Here is a 20230-nt window from a genome sequence, read left to right on the forward strand (position 1 = left end):
AGCTCACCAGCTTAGATGTAAACCCATATGTCACAAGATGGGTTGCAAACTGGCTCAAGGACAGAACACACAGGGTTACAGTTGCTGGTGCCATGTCAGACTCTAAGCCGGTCACGGCGGTGTCCCACAGGGCTCAGTCCTGGGCCCCTCTTGTTCGGCATTTATTTTTCTGAAGTGCAGGCAAACATAGGGGATTGTGGTTGACAAAATTTGCAGATGACTGCAAACTGGGCACCATAATTGACACTCCATCAGACACAGACATCCTCCAGAAAGGTCTCATAGAAATGGATAACTGGTGCCAGAGCCATGGCCTTAAGCTAAATGCCAAAAATGTATAGTCATACCCTTTGGGAAAAACAAGGTAACCCCTAATTACCACATAGGTGGTAATCCATTAAACACGGAAGACGTTATCAGGGACCTGGGGACCCAAGTTGACAGTAACCTCTCTTTTGACACTCACATTGCCAAAGTGGTTAGGAAGACCTTCTACATTGCCCACCTGATCATGAAGGGATTCACATCCAGATCAGGAGAGGTCATTGTACCCCTGTACTCTTCACTTATCAGACCAATGATTGAGTACAACGCCCAATTCGAATGTACCTTACCCGACACCTGCAGCAGTTGGAAAGACCCCAAAAGTTCCTCACCAAAAGGATAAAGGGGCTCAAACATATGTCATACGATGCCCGACTGAAGAAACTCCAGCTCTATTCAGTCGCATACCATCTGCTCAGAGGTGATCTGTGCCTGACATACAAGGCCATGTCCAACCCGGAATTAATGGACATGCTCCACCTCAAAATATCCAAATCCACCAGAGCCACGAGAGCAAGAGACTTAAACCTCAACACGGATATAAATAGGATGTGCTGGAGGGACAGATTCATCACCCAGAGACTCCCTACACTATGGAACAGAATCTCAGTCCATGTGAGGCAGAGCCCCTCACTGACTCTGTTCAAGAGAAATCTTGACGAGTGGATGGGAGATCGTAGGTTTACCCTGGGAATCATCTCTGTATCACTGCTGGACAGAGGCACAGCAAATTAATGGGTATAGTATTCTCATCCTAAGGGGTGGTGAAAGCCACACACACTCTGGCTAGGCTTATAAATGCCCTAGGGCAGATAGCCTAGTACTTACCTATGAATCTCTTCTTCTCTATTTGTAGATCTATACGCGTGTGTGCCCACACACCTGCATGTGTGTATTGGAGAGTGCATGCACAATCTGTGCACTGGCAGGTAGGGGAACATCAGCGTAATTTGATCCAACAGCACAGTATTTGGATCAGAGATGTGGTAATTAGCTGCTATTAAGGTGCATCTCTAAACAGCTTCAACATTTCTCTGAATCAGATTCTTACCTTTGAGCTAGCTGGCAGTCCCCAAGTTAACCAATAAGAGGTGGTAAGGATCTCTCTAAATCCCAGGTTAAGGTTGAAAGTGTTAACCTTTGTTGGGAATAGAACCCATTTTCCTGGTACAGTACCTTTGACTGTGAGGTTACACAAACTCTGGCTGTAAGTTGTAGAGCTCTGTAGATGAGAAGCGTCACACTTTCACCATCCCTAACTACCACATCTGACCCTACTACATAACCTCTCTTCTAACTCCTCTCCCATCTGTTCTTTGCCCCCCCCAATCCTAACTAACAAAACCCCAGCCACTCTAGCATATCTGCTTTTATGCTTTCTTATTCTCCCCCGACTACAAAATCCAAAGCCAATCATGCTTGTGTTCATTGTATAGAAAACACTCTAAATAGTAACATTTTCATGAAATGCTATCATATGCCATACACAACTTGTATAAATTAATTCACATTATAGCTTTGCTTTTGCGGTGTATAATGAAAGTACCCTGTAAATATCCAACTGCTTTTGATTGCCTGATCAAACTAATTTTGTACTAACGTATGCTGTTCAACAACTTGCAATTCAAAACACAGTACATTTTAAATTTTAAACTATGGTTTACTATGCTAATTATCGTACTATTTTATATTCTATATTCTATGTTTTGTGCATCATTGAGGAGCTCATCTCCCCGGGCCTCTGCTGAAACAGGGTATCAGCTTACTTGGACTAACCCAGTCAACAAATGTCAAATAATAAATAAAATATTTTGACTACTGAAAAAGCTTGAAGCTTAAGTTAAATGTGAAACCTCACACAGCTGGAGCTTCTTAAAATATTTGAACGTTTTACCCCTTGTTAGTTTATACACACTTATTGATGGCCTTTTGGCCTCCTTGAACCTTTATGGCTCATCTTGTGTTTACGCAGTATACCTGTACAATATAGTAAACCTACACAGTTTACTGTACCGTAATCTCCCTTAGTACATGCACTTAAAATTGGTCTTCAAAATGTAATATACAGATACCAGATACTTCTGGACTTGTTCTCGCATAAGTCAAGGAGGCTCAACTTTGGCAATGAAATACTTGCTTTGTGTGCTCTTGTGCTACATTGTAACAAATGATGCTGGTCAGTACCACTGTTTGATTTCTAGTGGATGGTGATGAAACATTGTAACATTGTGAAGCTGAACTGCAGCATCATTTCATCTGAGCTGTTCTACCCAACTTTGCAGCATTTATATAGAAAGCTACCTTGTGCATTCCAGACTGGTAAGACTGAAATATGATACATTTGGAATGTCAAAGCACTGAATGAGATCAAGAATATCCAGTTCTTAAGGCCTTATTACATCACTGTACAAAGTGAAGCATGCATTAAAAAAAATCCGGGCAAGCATGAAACGTGTATGAATTGTCATAGTAGTTAAGTGCATTACAATAAAAAAAAAAAAAAAAAAAAAAAAAAAAAGTACTGTACCTTTATAACTCTAGCTAGTCCAAAGTCAGCCACCTTGCAGATATTGTGTTCTCCTAGAAGTATGTTCCGGGCTGCTAGGTCTCTGTGGACGAAGTTGCTGGTTTCCAAATAGTACATCCCTTCAGAGACTTGTGCTGCCATATCAATGAGCTCTGGAAGTGATAGACTCCTTCCTTCAGAACCTAATACAAGGGGTTATAAAATAACCATTAGGAAAGACCGCCCAACTTATTTATTTTATTTAACATTTGTTTACTAGGAAAGTCTGACTGGGGCAGAGCCCATTTTCAGCGGAAGCCCAGAGAGAAATGTTCAGATGCATGCCTTTGGAATGTGGGAGGAAACCAGAGCACCCAGAGGAAACCCATGCAAACGCATAGAGGACATGCTGACTCCACACACTAGGCACTCCAGCCAAGAACAGAACTGGAGAACCTCTTGCTGTGAGGTGACAGCGCTACCACTTGCCACCACCCAAAGCTTTTACTAAACTTGTCTCAGAATACCATTAACTCCTTAATGCCCACTAAACCTCATCCTATAAATACCATAAATATCCACTCACACAAAATAATTTAGATGTTCTTTAAAATCTACCCTCTACTGGCTACCTGCCCTTTACCTATAAATACTTTAGCCACCGCTCCCTTATATTTTCTTGCTCCCTCCATTAAACCTTTTCCCCAACAAACCCCAAATTTATATCACTACGCTGTTCTGTTTCAGCTCAATATCTCTGCATCTATAAAGAAGGCATTTCTGTACTGCAATACCTCTACTAGCAGTTCTTAATTTAAGATCTTCTCTCACTCACTTTAATAGTTATAACTACCTACTCTTTGCTGTACCATACACTTTTTATCTAACCGTTGAGAGCTGCTTGTGATATTTTTATTAGACTTGTAATTAATGTAACTTTTTATAAACTTAATGTATTTTGTGTGGAGCTCTTCTGAGGCACCGCTAAAAAGAAGCCTTATGCTCAAACTATCCCAGTAAACATGTATGTAAATAAATGTACATAATAAATGCAAACCAAAAAGAAAGTTAGCAAACAGAATATACCTAAAATATTTGTATAACTAGCAAAAATGAATAGACTCCTCACCAGAAACTGACCCAATGACATAGGGTGCACCAAAAATACTACTTCATTCCTATATTTAGACACATGCCATCACTTTAACCAGACATGCATTTTGGTAAATCTCCCAACATCCCATTCCACAGGTTCCAGTATGAAATTGACAAAAGTTGTCCAAACCTGTGGACCTTTTCTTTATTCGACTTATACTGAGGGTCACAAACTTCTCATGCCCAAAACTGGATGTAGTGAATTAGTAGGACTGCTAACTCTGCCATGCCTTATGCTGCCAAAATGACTCTGCACCAGATATACTGACTACTAGAGCATCCCAATATGTATGGCAATAATCAGCCCTAGAATGTCCATGTTACCAACTAGCAACTGTGCCAAACAGCCTGCTAGAAGCTTAGGTGAAAACATTCTGACTTGTCCTTTAAATTGTTAGCACAGTTAGAATACTTAGACATGGTGTGGAACAGAAAAGCTTGTGCTCCATCACACGTCCTTACAATCAACAGAAGGCTGATCTGAACTGAAACAGTAATCCACAGAGGTGGATCATGGTTAAATTGGGCCCTAGGCAGGGTAATGGACTTCCCCTGTCCCCACAGCCATATCAGTATCCCATTACTTAGCTGTCTCTCCTCAGTTACAATAAGACACAGTTCATACTAGCTAGTGTTCATAGTATTACTTTTTACAATGATCAGAGATTTGGATTTAAAACTCCTTTCAAATTTTACAGCAAAAATACTGCTAGACATCTACTAAACAAATCAGTCTAACACTGAAACAGACTTACTATGAGCAACACTAAACTTCCCTACTCTTAAAACTCACATTTATTGAAAAAGCATCTGGCAGTGCATTAAACTACAAGAAATCTGTTGCAACAAACATATAATGCAGCAGTAATTGGCACCTATGTCAAAGCACTGGAATTCAAAAGGCAAATGTGAAACATTTGCCAACAGCTTGGAACAGCCCACTGTTTGCAAGTGTCCCTTTTCTGGGGCAGTCCAGGAGCACTGTCTGGTGAAGTGACAGTCAGTATCACAGTCAAACCCATCACTACAGAAGCAGATCAAAATGCCTTGCTAATCTGCACTTAAACAGATGTAGCCAATTATGGTGCATTTCAGATCCATGTGCCTGCAAAAAAAGATTAAATTGAAATGTATTCATAATTAAGATATTAACATTAAAACTTGCAGACTTCATAGAGTCGTTTATTCACAGCCAAATAAACGTACTCATACCAAGGAAGCCAAGGATAATACTAAAGAATATGGCTTGTGAGCATTTCTGTTTACCACAATTCCTTCCTTTACATAACTAATGTGGGTTTCAGAAACCCAGTATTAAACACACACCCAGATTACAGCCAGTTGCATGACAATATCTGCTTCAGAGCAAGTGGATAAATGCATGGAACAGATATACATCTGAGCTCACCGCTATTAACACCATATATTGGAACCTGATGCAATCTCTCATCTGCCCTCTGAACTTTAGGTCAAATCAGAGACAAAGACCTAAAAATCAGGAAAAGATTTTGAATGTTTCTTGTATAGACATAGAAAGTTGTTAAAATAAAGCTTTGCATCTTTCAGAAAATACTTGCTAATGCAAAGTCTGTAATGTATGCTTGTCATTTAATGACTGCAATTCACAATAATTTCAAAGAAAGCCACACATTTTACTAGGAATGGACAAATACCCCTCAGATTCTCTGTTCAAGAATTCTAGACAAAGGCCCACATTTTAAATACCAATTTCCTTTATTTGCTAACCAGGTAAAATAGCTGTACAAATGTCCCTTTCCAGGGATGACAAAGAAGCATTGTCTAAATGGCTTGCTCAACGCACACAGTAGGCCAGTGAAGGTAGTAGCATACAAACCCTGTATGTTTAACTACAGGAAACAGTTTAATAGTTCAAAGCCTTAAGTGACAGTTTAAATTAACTTGAAATGTATTTTCTTAACAGTTATACAATTCAAACAGTCAATGTTAGTCATCCTCAGTGATTTATTAGGAAATGAAGCCAAGGAAGGTCTAGTAGTTGGGTCAATGAATTAAGGCACTAAGCTCTTCATGAGGCCTTAAATCTTTCAAGCTCCTACTACATAATTAAGCAAGTCACATAACCAGTGTTCCTGGGACTTTGCCAAAAAAAGGTGGCGAGTAAAAAATGGTTACACCATGCACGTTTTCCAAATAACTGAGTCGAATGACTGGTATACCTAGAACTGTGTTATTACCCTGGAGGGGACAGATCCCATTCCTAGGGCAGTCATTCTAAATGCGTTTGTGGCCATTATCCTGGAGGACAGGGACTGAGATGCAATCACATTCCTGGAAGCAACAAATTCACTCACACAGCTTCTCTCAGAGCTTGCACTGAAAATTATCTGCTACATGGGCAATGCAAGTTTCCTGCATGAAAAAAGGAATTGCAAAAATGCATTCTGCTCTGCAGTACAGAGCAGCAAGGCACCATGAACCAGATTTCTCACAAACTCACTAAAAAACCAAAAAGCAAGCTATGTGATCCTCCTCTATGCTGTCACTCCTGAAATGGAATGAAAACGATACCAGGCAGCAAATTGTTTTTGAAGATTTTCTTCATCTAAATAGGTGGCCATTCATTCGTTTTCTCTTAAATCATAGAGAATGAAAATTCTGCTGAAATCAACCAGTTAGTGATTAAAGTGAATAACTGATTAACAATTAATGAAGTAAGTGCAAAAACATTGGTCTTCTGCGAGATCATAAACTCAATCAGGACATGCCAAAGCTCAGACTACAAGCAAGACTTGGGAAGTGTTGCTGTACAATCTCCTGCTGAGAGCAAGCAGCACATTTTGCAGAGCTGCAGAAAGGAAGGCTGGTGCTTCCCGGTTGTACCTTCAAGCAGAGTGGGTACATTTTTTCTTTAAGGTACAGGCAACTTTTTTTTTTTTTTTTTTTTTTTAATAAGGCCGAGCACAGCACCCCCCAGCCAGCACGGTGCCATAAGCAGCTGTCTATACCACCTTGTGCAGAATCCAGCTCTGCTACTCTGTAAGCAAACGATCGTACCATTAGGAATACCATCAGGCACCAACCTTTAATATAAAAATGATTTCTTAAGCCACCTCCTGAAGGGGATATCTTTACAAAACATTTAAATAGCATCACCATTTAAGAGACCCATCCTCTTCTCTAGACTTAGTTCTTCAAAAGTAGCAAAGGAGTGTTAGTTACACAAACTTCAGTAGAATACACCTTTGGCTAAACATGCTGGGTATGCCAGACATGACCAACTGTATGTGCCAGATTGCTACAACTTCTACCCCAATATTTGCGTCCTTTCTTGAATCTAGTAATGCAGACAATCTAGTCTAATCTCTCTCAAGCTCATTTGGGTCATAAGGCTTTCTTTGTAGATGGTCTTTTACCAGCGATTAACTGTATAATTACCAGCTGTTCTGGCAATACACAGTATTCATGGAGAGAAACTTGGCCTGCAAAAATTACAGCATTGCTGCTGCTTTAGAGTACTATACTAAGTGGGGAAACCAAGTAGGTAAACCAAGCCCACTGGCAACTGGGATTACCACCTGTCCCTCTGCACAGGGCAGTCCCTATTAGGGCACTTGTGCCCTCTAGGAAAACAAATGGCAAATGACCAGAGATTGAGAAAAAAAAAATTCATAAGCTTCCTTAAATAATTACATAAAGTAATTATTTTGTATCTGACACCTAAATATGATATGGAACAGCACAAACAACTCATTCTACAATCTTTTATTTTGACAAAAAGTGTCAAGTCCTTTTTGTTTGCTGCAGGTACGGTGTGTTCTGCAAAGTCTCGTGTTTTCAGAAAAAATGTCCCACTTGGGCATCTGAAAAGGGGGCAATGTTACAACCATCAGTTTCTTACATGATGAACTGGAAGGGGTTCGGAGGTCCATACAATCTGTCCTAAAACTCGAAAATGTTATGCCAGCCTATTGAGGGGAATGCGAGTTGACTGAAGGACACTTGATGAGCAAAAAGTTCAGCAGCCAAAACTTTCTCAAGAAATGAGTCAAATTTACTTTATTAAAAGAGCTCAGGAAGAAATTAATACACAGTATTCTCTACAGTGTCACTGAAGAGTGTACTTTGAAATATCCCTAAATAGAGATTACTTTCCATGCCAACCACCCTCAAACCTGCTGCTTGACGGCCTCCGTTCTTATTTAAAGGGAAGATATTTTATTCCAATTGGTTTGCAACCCTGAGACCTCCACATTTTGTTACAACATTAGAAACCTCTACAATTTGCACAGGGCTACTCAGGCAGACAACACAGTCATCAGTAGACCATGATGGAAAGCCCATTACTTATGTGACCCAGTGACCAAATCTTTTTACAATATATAAATTAAGTGCCTCAGCAGCCAGCATTAGAAGTGGGGATAAAGAGCATCTTTAGAGTGGATGTCAATTTGTGAGCACAAATGTGCAGACTGACCCTCATTAGTTATTGCTAGTCATTGGAGACAGTACTATAATTAATGAATTCCCCGTATACCCCCCCCCCCCGGACATACATCTATAGCACTAATTCACAGGTTATGGTAGGCTTCTCAACTTCTATTGCAATACGAGTCCATTTGCAGAGGGTCTCCATAAAAGCTTAATCAATTTAATCAAGTCCTCAGAGGATGCTCTGTAGCTGAATGTATGCATTTTGCAATTAATAGATCAGATCCCTAGAATATACCCAACACCATGCTCTCTATCATGGAGAATGTTGAGTACAAAGACAAACTTTGATGCTCAAGTTACATCCACAGACAGCACATCTGGACAGATTACAGGATTTTATAAAGGTACTTGCAATTTTCTTGGACCCTGTAAAGCCTGTAGAGCTCTTTATAAGCAGGCAGCTGAGAACCGGGTTTAACAGTTATACTCGAAGGAATTCTCAAAACTAAGCACACCAGAGTAACTTGTGATCATTAGTTAATCTATACCTAAAAGTTCCAGGCATGGCTTGTGGGTGCAAAAATTTACAGTTGTGCAAGCAATTTAGCACAACTGTGGATGCTAGAGTGTAGTCACTGCTGCAGTTAACTTATAGGCAATCTCTGCTGTATGCCGAGTGATGTCAGCCTGACTTTTCAGAACCAAGAACCATTCCTCCTTGGTTAAGTCTTGTCTTAGACATCTCCACCTAGGGTGTCGTCCACCTACTACTTCTTTGGTTCACTCGTCTCTACTTGCATTCCCCCCACCCCACCAATACACACACCACAAGTTGGGCAGAGCTGTTCATGTACTGCATTTTGGTAGTCCATATCACACCTATGTTAGGGGTCTGCCGATTTGTCTTACTGCAGGGGTGCAACCTCAGAATTTATACCCTCCTTAAGGAGGTTTGGCAGGTAGAGAAACAAGGCATAAGGGTAACATCAGCATGAAACCCTTCCACTGAAGTAAAAAAGCAGAAAGATTGCAACAATGCCTACACAACTACAATTATGGTAACTCGACTAACATCTGTACTATATTCTTGATGGGTTCAATGTTGCAGTTATAATGCAGGGAATATTTGCAAAGCTTACCCCATCCAGGTGAGTGGTAGGCCAGCACTCAAAATGTGGACTAACGAGCCTTTCAGGACAGCAGAGGCAAATCTAGTTATGGCCCAATAAATCACATCAAGCCAAAATTGCCAACAAAAGCTATGAACTGAGGATGGTTGCTTCTGGAATAAATTTGAGGCAAATCTAGTTATGGCCCAATAAATCACATCAAGCCAAAATTGCCAACAAAAGCTATGAACTGAGGATGGTTGCTTCTGGAATAAATTGGGTATTAACCTCTCTCTGGAAGTTCATAATAGTGACAGTGCTCTTTGTAGAATGGGGTATGACCTTGTCCTGGAAGGTCTTAGCATGTGTTTTACAACAAAAGTTAATTCAGTGCAAAAACATTGGGATGATTTTGTCACTGTCAATTTCTTGAGTCTGCAAAAGACATGGGATCTCATTTTTTGAAAGACTGCTTTGATATGATAGCCCTTCAATTGTCTATGCACATCAAATATGACCAGGATTCTTTCCTTTCTACTCTAGGGATTAGGTTAGAACATTGATAATTTATAGCTAGTCTCAGTTACTTTTAACAATTTTAAACTAAAAAGGTGAATGCATTGGTACCATGTTCTTAACAGAAGTGCAGCAAAGAATACTTGCATATGATTGAACTACAAAAAAAATAGCCATCAGGAGTACTGTTTTCCAGATAAGGAATTCTAAAGAGACATGAACTGCTGGCTTGAATGGTGATTAGGTCAACTTTTCCAAGATAAAAATAGAGGTCACAAGTTGGACTCCTTTGCATGGGGGGGGGGGGGGGCTGCTCAAGTGAAACATGCACTTCAGCAACTACTTTAGTGGCGGCCTGGATGCCACTGAGGAGGGGGATTCTGGGGCAGATGTGCTCGAATAATAGAAAATATTCACTAAGGCACAGTCTACACATGAAGAATGCACACAGAAGCCTTTATCTTGCCTGTGTGGATGTTAAGTCCCTATATACGAACATTGATATAGAAAAAGGTCTGGAAGCTGTAGGTAGAATGTTGGGGGAAGGGCCTAGGACAACATTCATTTGCCAGTTGTTAGAATTTGCTTTAACACATAACTACTTTGTTTTTGGAGGGGACTATTAACAGTTGAAAGGTACTGCAATGGGGGCTACTTTCACCCCCTGTTATGCGGTACTCTTCAAGGCACACTGAGAACATGTTTATATATATATTACGCATTTTTTCAAAAAACGTGTAATCATGTTCGAATGATTTAATTTTTGTATGTAAAGGGGTAACCAATGAGTTTGATGAATTCATGAAATTGTTTAGTCAAAATTGTTACAGCCTGGAATTTACTTATAGGACAAGTAGAGAAAAAATGCAATTTTTAGACATTGAATTTTATGTGGATGAGAAGGGTAGTTTGCAGTTTAGACCATTTCATAAGGAAACAGCTGTAGATTGCTTTTTTTTAGAGGCAGTAGTGCACATCCTAATTATTTGATCAAATCTCTTCCTTATGGAGAGTTCAAAATAATTTTAAACTAACACTTCTGATAACGTATTGGAAAAAGAATTTGATGTTGTAAGGGAAAGATTGTTAAAACATGAGTATAGTATGGAATGTATAATGGAAGCTTTGAATAAGTTAAATGGCAATCTTATTAAAGGAAAGAATAGAAAATATGAAGGTTTTAAAAATAAAATGAAGAGCAGTAGGAGAAATGAAGGGGAAAGGGGTGAAATTGAACCCCTTTTCTTTGTAAATTTTCTTTGTAAATAAATTTTCTCCATTTTCTAAAATATTAAAAAGATTAATAAATGACCTTTGGCCCATTGTGTGGAGGGATGAAATGGTAGGAAAATTGTTCCTTGAGAAAATTATTTTTTTCTTTTGGTAAGGTTCACAACTTAAAAGAATTATTCAATTTTAGAAGTAAGGTTGAACCAATCAAAAGGGAGTTTTTCCATGCAGGGCATGCAAGGTATGTGGAAAAATAAAAAATATAGATGGAAAATAAATTGAAAGAAGTTTGAGGTTAAAAATGAATTTCATTGCAACTCGTGTGGTGTAGTCTACATCATTGGATGTGGATGTACTGCAAATGGTATGTAGGACAAACAAAAAGAAAAGTGAAATTAAGGATTTTGGAACATATGGGAGATGTTAGAAATGAGAGACAGGATAGCCCGGTGGCCTGACATTTTTGTGAAGTACATGATGGCAGCTTGGATAGTTTCTTTAGTGTCTTAGCAAAACCCTTTGGAGAAAATAATATAGGGGATGCTTTTAAAAGAAAATTAATTAAGTTAGAAACTAAATTGATAATATATTTGGGCACTATTTCCCAATGGTCTTAATTTAGATGTTGAATGGGTATTTTAGGTTGAAAGCAGTTCATTAAATACAAAAAATGTTTTATTGTATGAATGATAAAAGTCCTTATTGCACAATTTGATGTTTATATATGTTTATGTATTATATCTTATTAGGGTTTCATTGTACTTTCACTTGGGGTTTACACTGGGTTGAGATGGTTTTAAGTTTTCTCTTAGGTTGCTGTTATGAGTGAATTTTGGAGGGATATTCAGTTGTTTAATGAAGTTGTTAAATTATTTGCGTGGATTGAATATATAAAGCTGCTAAAAATGCACTGGGTTATTCCATTGAAGGCCTTTGGGGCCGTGGTATGGGATAAAGAAATTTTGGCAGCTATAGCAGAGCTTTGGTGGTGTTTTCGTCATCAAGTACCGGAAAAACATTGACACATCCACTTGCAGTGGCTTCTAGTTCCTCCTCTTACACTAGAGAGATAATTTCCCTTTACTTGGATGAGAATTTTGTATACTTTATTTTTAGCATGTCTTCAAGTAAAACATACCAAAATTGTAGCAAGTTCTCTTCCAAGCTGCTAGTAAGAGTGTAGACAGGTTAGGGTGTACGAGGGACCTCTTACACTGCACCAGGAGATTCACATTCTGAGGTAGCAGTAAGGTTTTTCTTCATCTGAATCAGGTGGGAGGACCAGTTTTGGGTGGGCCAGAATAGGACAATTATGATCATTTACCAATTGCCCTCCAATTGTGTACTACCTAGGAAAATGATAGGGGAGAGGAAAAAAACTAGACCCATTCAGTATGAAGAGGAAGGATCCATTGTCAAAAGCCTGTCTGGTGCTGTAGAGCAGAACTTTGCCAGCTACTTGTTGCTCAGAGAAACAAAGGGGAATTTTAGTCTTGAAGGGCTCAGAGAGGACATCCAACTTCTTTTCATGAGGGACAGACTGGACTAAAACTCTTACATCGTGACTAAAGAGCACGAGTTCTGTGGATCCTTGGGACTGCATTATTAATATCAAGAGTGGTAGGACTACATGTTGCTTTTTTTGTTCATTTTAAACAGATGCCATTCTTTTTTGGATTTGATATGAAGTTTGTATCTTATGTGGACAATTTGGATTATCCACTACTCAGAAATTATGCTTAACTAGTTATGTAAAAAGGAGAGTAGCTGGCTAAACTATCTTGGAGAACTGATGAGTGGAATGACTGAGGGTTGGAGAGGCTGGGTGGAGATTTTGATGTGGGGCCAGCAGAAATCTAATTATTGCCACAGCTGCTCTGGACTGAGGGAACCCAGAGGGCCCCTAGAGTTTTCTCCACCTTGATGTTTCCTTTTCTGTGGCTTTTCTACCTTTTGGCTGCTTATGTTTTTCACATCTCTGGTTACAAGGTTCACACATTTTCCATTACATTTGTGAGTAGCTAGGTGAACTATTTTTGACCAGCTCCATAGTTTTCAGTTTGTCCTCAATACATTTAGACAAAAAATGGTGGTCTTGACACAAAGTCCTTATCCTGTGGGGCATGGAGTTGTGCTTTCACATGCTCAGCCAGGAATTGGGACTTCAGCCTTGAAGGTTCTTATATTAGACCCTATAGCAGTAGCAGCAGCCCTGGACACTATTTGAAGCATCCCCATATTTTATGGCTACAAAATAGTTTTTGTTTGGTTAAGCAGATTTGCCTTCAGGAATTCATTTTTGACATCCCCAACAATTATCATGGAGTTGTCAGAGGATAGGCTTCTACCATTTCAAATGTGGATATCAACATTCATGGCTCTAAAGGACTCTTATTTAGATATCTTCTTTCAAAACTGGTTTAGCTAATTTGCTTTCCCTGTCAATTTGGAGAGAATCCACCTTGTGGTCAGTCTACTTGCCTTTGCAATTTCCATGAACAGATTCTGGATCTGCAACAGGATTATTACACAAAACTTGAGGCTTCTGAAACCTGTCACAGGGAGGGGAGAGGGGTTGGAATCTGACTGAGGATGCCAGTTGGACTTTTAAGCATCAGTGAGTCTGAAACCTCCAGAGACTGCCACTTGAAGTGCTTTATGACAGAATGTCTCAAAATGATGCTCTGCGGCAGAGTATCAGAGGCCAGTACATCCTTCACAGAGCCAAATACCAGTGGTGTGAAGGCTGTGAGTTATAATCTAGTTGGTCTTACTCATCAGAATCAGAGTCAGTCTCTCAAGAGACTTTCCTCTTTCCCTGTGAGACAGGTTGTCGGGCTACTCAGTGTGGCTTCACAGTGTGGGTTTACAGAAATTAAAGAAACCCTGTACTAACTTAGCCTAATCCTAGCAGAGAGCTTGGCTAGTGCCATGTGTAATAAACTTACCAAGAAACAGCAGCCTAGGTAAAAAGGTGCTTTGGGAACAAAACACTAGAGTCTTAGGAATCTGGGTTTCTGCTGGAGGCTTGGACACTTGGACATATTTCTTTAATACAGCTGGGGGAGGGCTGGTCTCCTCTTGTTGAATAAAGTGGGGTATTCAAAAGCACATAGGAGGGAGTCCGCATACACAGAGCACAAGGCTTGGTCTGGTAGGCAATGGTAGAGTGCCACAGGCATGATGGCCTCCCAAGGAGCAACATTCAAGGCCTCAGCCAGTGCAGGTATCATCTAGTATCCTCCAACCAGAATATTGACAATTTGAAAGCTCAGTGGTGTCATTTGTTTCTCCCTATGGGCATGCATTTTTCTTTTTGGTCGATATCCGTCCAGACATAGCAGGAGAATTTTGTAATTCCAAAGGTTTCTCTGATCTGGTATGTCTGTAGGATTTCCTGCCTTCTATTAATGATCGTGGGGTGAAACTTCTTACAAATGATGCAGTTAAATGCATTGCACACACTGGGCATAGGCAAAGACACTAGACACTGGGTCTCCATTTGTGACTTGGCACTCAATGGTCTAAGTCATAGGCCTGGTCTGGCACTGAACTGTGCTACTCACATACACTTCACCTGAACTTCTGCATAACAAGAAATGGGTAAAGATGGTGCAGCTGGATTATCAGTATACCAGGTATGTGAACTGTGGAAACATCTGATCTCCAGATACAAAGCTCAGCCAAGAGACAAATTAGGCTCAACCTGTAGGCAAACAAGCATCCTGACAATAGACCAATGAAGAATATTATTTCATTAGCACCAAATCAGGCTCAACCTGTAGGCAAACAAGCATCCTGACAATAGACCAATGAAGAATATTATTTCATTAGCACCATATTCAGTATATTCTCTCATTAGGTTAAGCACATCTCCACACAACATACCTGTAAGTGTACTTTAAGAATGTGTCTATATTACCTTATCGTACGATGAAAATAGCGAACACTATTTCATTGTACCGATAATGTCTAAACCACAAAATATCAAACATATGGAACAGCAAATTTTTTCCCAGGGAAATATTCGCTGCTCCACAAAAAAAAAAAAAAAAAAAGTGGGGGGATTCGCCCTCCACACCCCCCCCCTACTTAAATATACCAACTCTGAGATCGTACCATAGTGGAGGAAATGGCAAAGTCCCGAAGCTGGACCACCGAATTTTTTCCCTGGGAAAAAATTCAATGTTCCATGTCTTCGTTATTTTGCCATTTCGACAGTATCGAATCGACTAAATAGCTTTCGCTATTTAGTCCATTCAATGCGCTAATATAAATTCTGAAGAATGAGCTCTTCATGGATGAGATTCCCAAATAAGTACAACTGACCTAAGTAGGCCAGGTCCTCTAACCCTAACCTGAGAAGTGTCAGTGGTAGAAAAGTCTCTCTCTTCACTGATGGCAACGCTCCTGAGGAAAAGTGTTGCACTGCTAAGTCTTCTACAGATTTCTTACTTGCAGAATAGGTGTGTATGTGGTCAGGGCATAACTCAAATGTCTTTACTCGAGAATTTTTAGCAAAGACAAAAGTTATGGGTGTACAATGCCCAAAAATCTATTTTTTTTTTTTGTATTTTTTTTTTTATTTACTTATATTTGTTTTTGGGGAAGTGCATTAATCTCAATGGACCATTTGCAGACAAAGCCTCAGTGAATAGGATGTCATAAGAAATTATCAAAACATTCACAGATACCAGGATATGCTAAAAATAAATCTGTACACATTTACAGAAGCAAGAATACACCAACATGTAGCTCAAGAAGCATGTCAAAACATGGATGGAAAATGGAATTCTGCTTAGCAGAGCTTTCTGGATAAAATGTAGACAATGACAGATTGTTTTTGCAACATACCATTATACTCAATTTCACTTAAAACATTCTACAAATGCAGGATACAAAATAAGTGTGAAACTCAGATGTTTCATTGACTGATTTAAAACAATTTAAGTGAAAAAACATTTTATGAGGGATGGGACAATATGCAGCAAAATCCAGGACAGTTGATATAAATGGGTCAGGCACCTGAAGCAAAGATTTCTATTGCTCAGACATGTGCTGCTACAGAGTTAGAGCATTTTGTAGCCATTCCCCCATCATCACCAGTAAGGGATCAATAATGGGAGCCTTGGGGGGGGGGGTTGTTTGATCAAAAGCTGTCAGAATATTCTAGGAGATTGCACTGCAAAGTTTCAGCAATTTTAACCTAAAGGACAGCAGCTGTCAAGACTTAGAAAAGGGCATGCGGTTCTAGCTGTTGGAAAGCTTGGTTCAGAGGTTTACCAGAGCACAATTATTTCAACATCTTCCTGTGAAAGCGCTAAAATAGGAGGTGAAGCTTACTGTAGGTGGCGAGTCTCAAAGGAGAATAAACAACTTCACCAAGGCCTCATGCCCCTCCTTGCAAACTAACCCTTTTTCATTTTATTCCGCTGCAGAAATACCTCACAAAGAGGATTACCGGCCTAAAACAGATGCCCTACACAGACAGTCTCAAAAAACTCCAGCTTTACTCCATCGCATATCGCCTACTCAGAGGTGATCTCTGCCTAACATACAAAGCTATGTCAAACCCAGAGCTGTTGGACATGCTCCACTTAAAGAAATTCCAATCCTTCTGAGCTACATGCTCTAGGGACCTAAACCTTGTCACCACAATAAACAGAACATGCCAGAGGGATAGATTCCTGTCCCAGAGACCTCCCATACTCTGGAATAAACTACCTATCTACATCAAAGCTCATTAGCACTCAAGAAAAATCTTGATGATTGGATGGGAAATAGGAAATTCACCCCAGGGATCACCTCTGTGGCTCTGCTCAACAGTGGCACAGGAAAATAATTTTCTTGGGTGGCAAAGGCCAGGATACCTTTTTGGCTGGGCTTGTATAGGCCCCAGGGCTGATAGCCTAGTACCTACCTATGAACCTATTCTTCCTGTGCCTGCAGTACTGTTGCAGAGATTCCTCAGTTCTTATCTGTCTAATAGACAGTTCCCCTGGGAGAAGGGAAGGCCCCCCTCATCTCTGTAAAAGCTCCTTGTACACCAAGAAAGTCAGAAGATTACACTCTTGACAGAGCAGAGAAAATGACAGTGTTGACAAGAGGAATACTGGTGTTAACCCCCCTCAACAAAGAGGATCACTTGACATTTCAGGAAGGTTGGTCTTTCTCACAGGCACCTATTTGTGATCTTTTCTGGGGACACAAAACACAAAATTAAAATTTTAAATTACAGTTCAGTAAGATGCCACAAAACTAAGCAGGCTTTTGGATCACAAGAAAATCTGAAATTAGTTATTCTCTGGAAATGGTCAATCCAGATGTCCTTTTATAGGCAATCTCTTATGGCATAAAATAACTTTATAGAGGGGAGCTGCTCCCCATTTTCTAGTCGGGATTTTGAAGAAGACCCCAGCCCTACCACATCCAAAATAAGCAATAATCCTTGTGAACGTAATCAAATCCCCTTGTTCTCATACAAGAGTACTTACCTCGGAGGAAATCCAGAAGGCTTCCTTTGGCCATCAGCTCTGTTATAATGTAATATGGATCTATACTGGACACAGCATACAGTTTGAGAATGTTCTTATGATTTAGTTGCTTCATTATCTTAACCTCCTTCTGGAAATCATCATCTTTTGTTATATCTAAAAAATAAGGTTTTAAAACTCAGTGACAGAACAAAGTTACAAGCTCAGAACACTGTACAACACTGATTTACTGATTCTGCTTCTATCCATACTTACTGTCCAGATTTTTACCTCTTATTTTCGGTTTGCTCCTCATAACATTTGTTTTCTAATAAATTCAGGATCAAAGTCACTGAATAATGACACATTTGAGTTTGACTTCATATACTTCAGAAAATGCTTACTATTGCAAAACCTGATATTCTAAAAACTACATCCTAGATAGGTGCAGCATTCTCCCATCCTGAATACAAAATTCCACTCTGGGCAAAACTATAAACTATGTCTATGATGTATGGATATATGTATACATCATACATACACACACATTAGTATTAATACCTTAGCTCACCTTAGATGCAATACTTATTGCCCTACGTAATGCCAATGTTGTACTGCATTGATGTTCTTGGCTATGTCTATAATAGATACCAGTGTCAGCTTCTATAATAGATACCAAAGTCAATTTCCGTGTACTCGTTCTGTTCTATAATAGATACCAGTGTCAGTTTCTGTTAATCATTCTGTTTGCTCTTGTTCTACACTAGGTAAACCCAGGAAAACCTCAATTGGCCATTTTTAATCAGTGCTGTACTCTGGTAAACAGAAAAATTTAGTGAAAAAAAATTTCCTTCTACTAAACTTTATAAAATATGTGCAGAAAATTTATGTTTGAATAAATCTTTACATGCACAGCTACAAGCAGACTTTTCTCCAACAATTAGAGAGCAGAGGGTTGATGGATTGGCCTAATATCAGAAATACTTTGCAAAGTTTCCTTCATTGTAAGTATAGCAGCTACATCCTCATACTAGTAACATAGTAGCTGTTATCTGAAATGTGCTGCATTTGTTAATACCCATAAGAGGTGGCTGAACATAGCAAGACTTTATAATCTTAAATGCCCCCATTTACTCAGAATAGCTTATGGTTTACTTGGGCAGTTGTAGAGGAGATTCATTTTTGTTAATCATGGTAACCAGCTTGATTAGTGTTTTTTCCCCCAAAGAAGACAAAACGTACTTTACTGTTGTATCAAAGTGGCTCTCTTGGTGTTAGTAGTAGACGAGCCTTAATGACCAAATCATTTCATAACAAGCTAAATGATTTCATTTATTGGTTATTCACACAAGTTGCAATATTTCTAGAATTAAAGAGGGAGAGTATGGGTGAGTTTTGCCACTGGGAAGTAATGACCGATACAGTCATGACTACTCCATGGAGTGGGAAGTAATGACCGATACAGTCATGATACAGTCATGACTACTCCATGGAGTGGGAAGTAATGACCGATACAGTCATGACTACTCCATGGAGTGGGAAGTAATGACCGATACAGTCATGATACAGTCATGACTACTCCATGGAGTGGGAAGTAATGACCGATACAGTCATGATACAGTCATGACTACTCCATGGAGTAGGAAGTAATGACCGATACAGTCATGATACAGTCATGACTACTCCATGGAGTGGGAAGTAATGACCGATACAGTCATGACTACTCCATGGAGTGGGAAGTAATGACCGATACAGTCATGATACAGTCATGACTACTCCATGGAGTGGGAAGTAATGACCGATACAGTCATGACTACTCCATGGAGTGGGAAGTAATGACCGATACAGTCATGACTACTCCATGGTGTAGGAAAGCTCTGGGGTCCCTCAGGTGTTTCCTTCCATCTCCCCAACATTTTTCTTGAGAGGGCCCTTTTTACCCCTTTTGCTTGTTTACATTTTCTTTGCCCCGTGACAAAGATCACATCTAGAGGGGTAGTTGCGGTCATACCTGGGCATGGGGAATGAAAAATCTATTTCAATGACAGCATAGTCTTATCCCTTTCCTCAATTTTCTTAAGCTACACCAGTGGCATTCCCAAAAAATAGCTCCTTATCCAGGGTTATAAGGAGGATGTGCATGGACACCCTTTGGCAGAATTTGTAGCCTCAGGAAGGCATGACTTACAGCTTCCAACCTCAACACAAAAAATCTGGACAAAACCAAAAATAATGGGGGGGGGGGGGACAAAGCCCCAAAAATATGGACACATTTTAAATATTGCTCTTATATAAACTTAGAAAGTTGGTAAAATAAAAGATTTCATGTTACCCTGCACATTCTCAAGGATATGATGTCTGAAACTCAAATGCCCGTTAAATGAATTCAGTCCTCAATGGATTTGCCACAAAAATCCAGAAAACCTCAAATTTTATGAGGAACAGACCAAAAATATGAGGCAGATAAAAATCTGGACAGTTGAGAGGTTATGACAGCTGCTACC

At 39.6% G+C, this 20230-nt stretch overlaps 1 protein-coding gene across 1 annotated transcript in view; it reads right to left on the reverse strand.

Moving 5' to 3' along the window:
* LOC122817181 (protein-tyrosine kinase 6-like) overlaps positions 1-20230 on the reverse strand; it is a 171030-nt gene that overhangs the window by 67080 nt on the left and 83720 nt on the right. Inside the window, exons 5-6 of the mRNA XM_044090395.1 lie at positions 17748-17903; positions 2852-3033 (exon numbers count right to left, since the gene is read on the reverse strand). Of these exons, the coding sequence (XP_043946330.1) occupies positions 2852-3033; positions 17748-17903 (338 nt within the window). The remainder of the gene's footprint in view (positions 1-2851; positions 3034-17747; positions 17904-20230) is intronic.

The sequence above is a fragment of the Protopterus annectens genome, chromosome 12.part0, assembly GCF_019279795.1.
Source record: "Protopterus annectens isolate FY-2018-M chromosome 12.part0, PAN1.0, whole genome shotgun sequence".
NCBI lineage: Eukaryota > Metazoa > Chordata > Ceratodontiformes > Protopteridae > Protopterus > Protopterus annectens.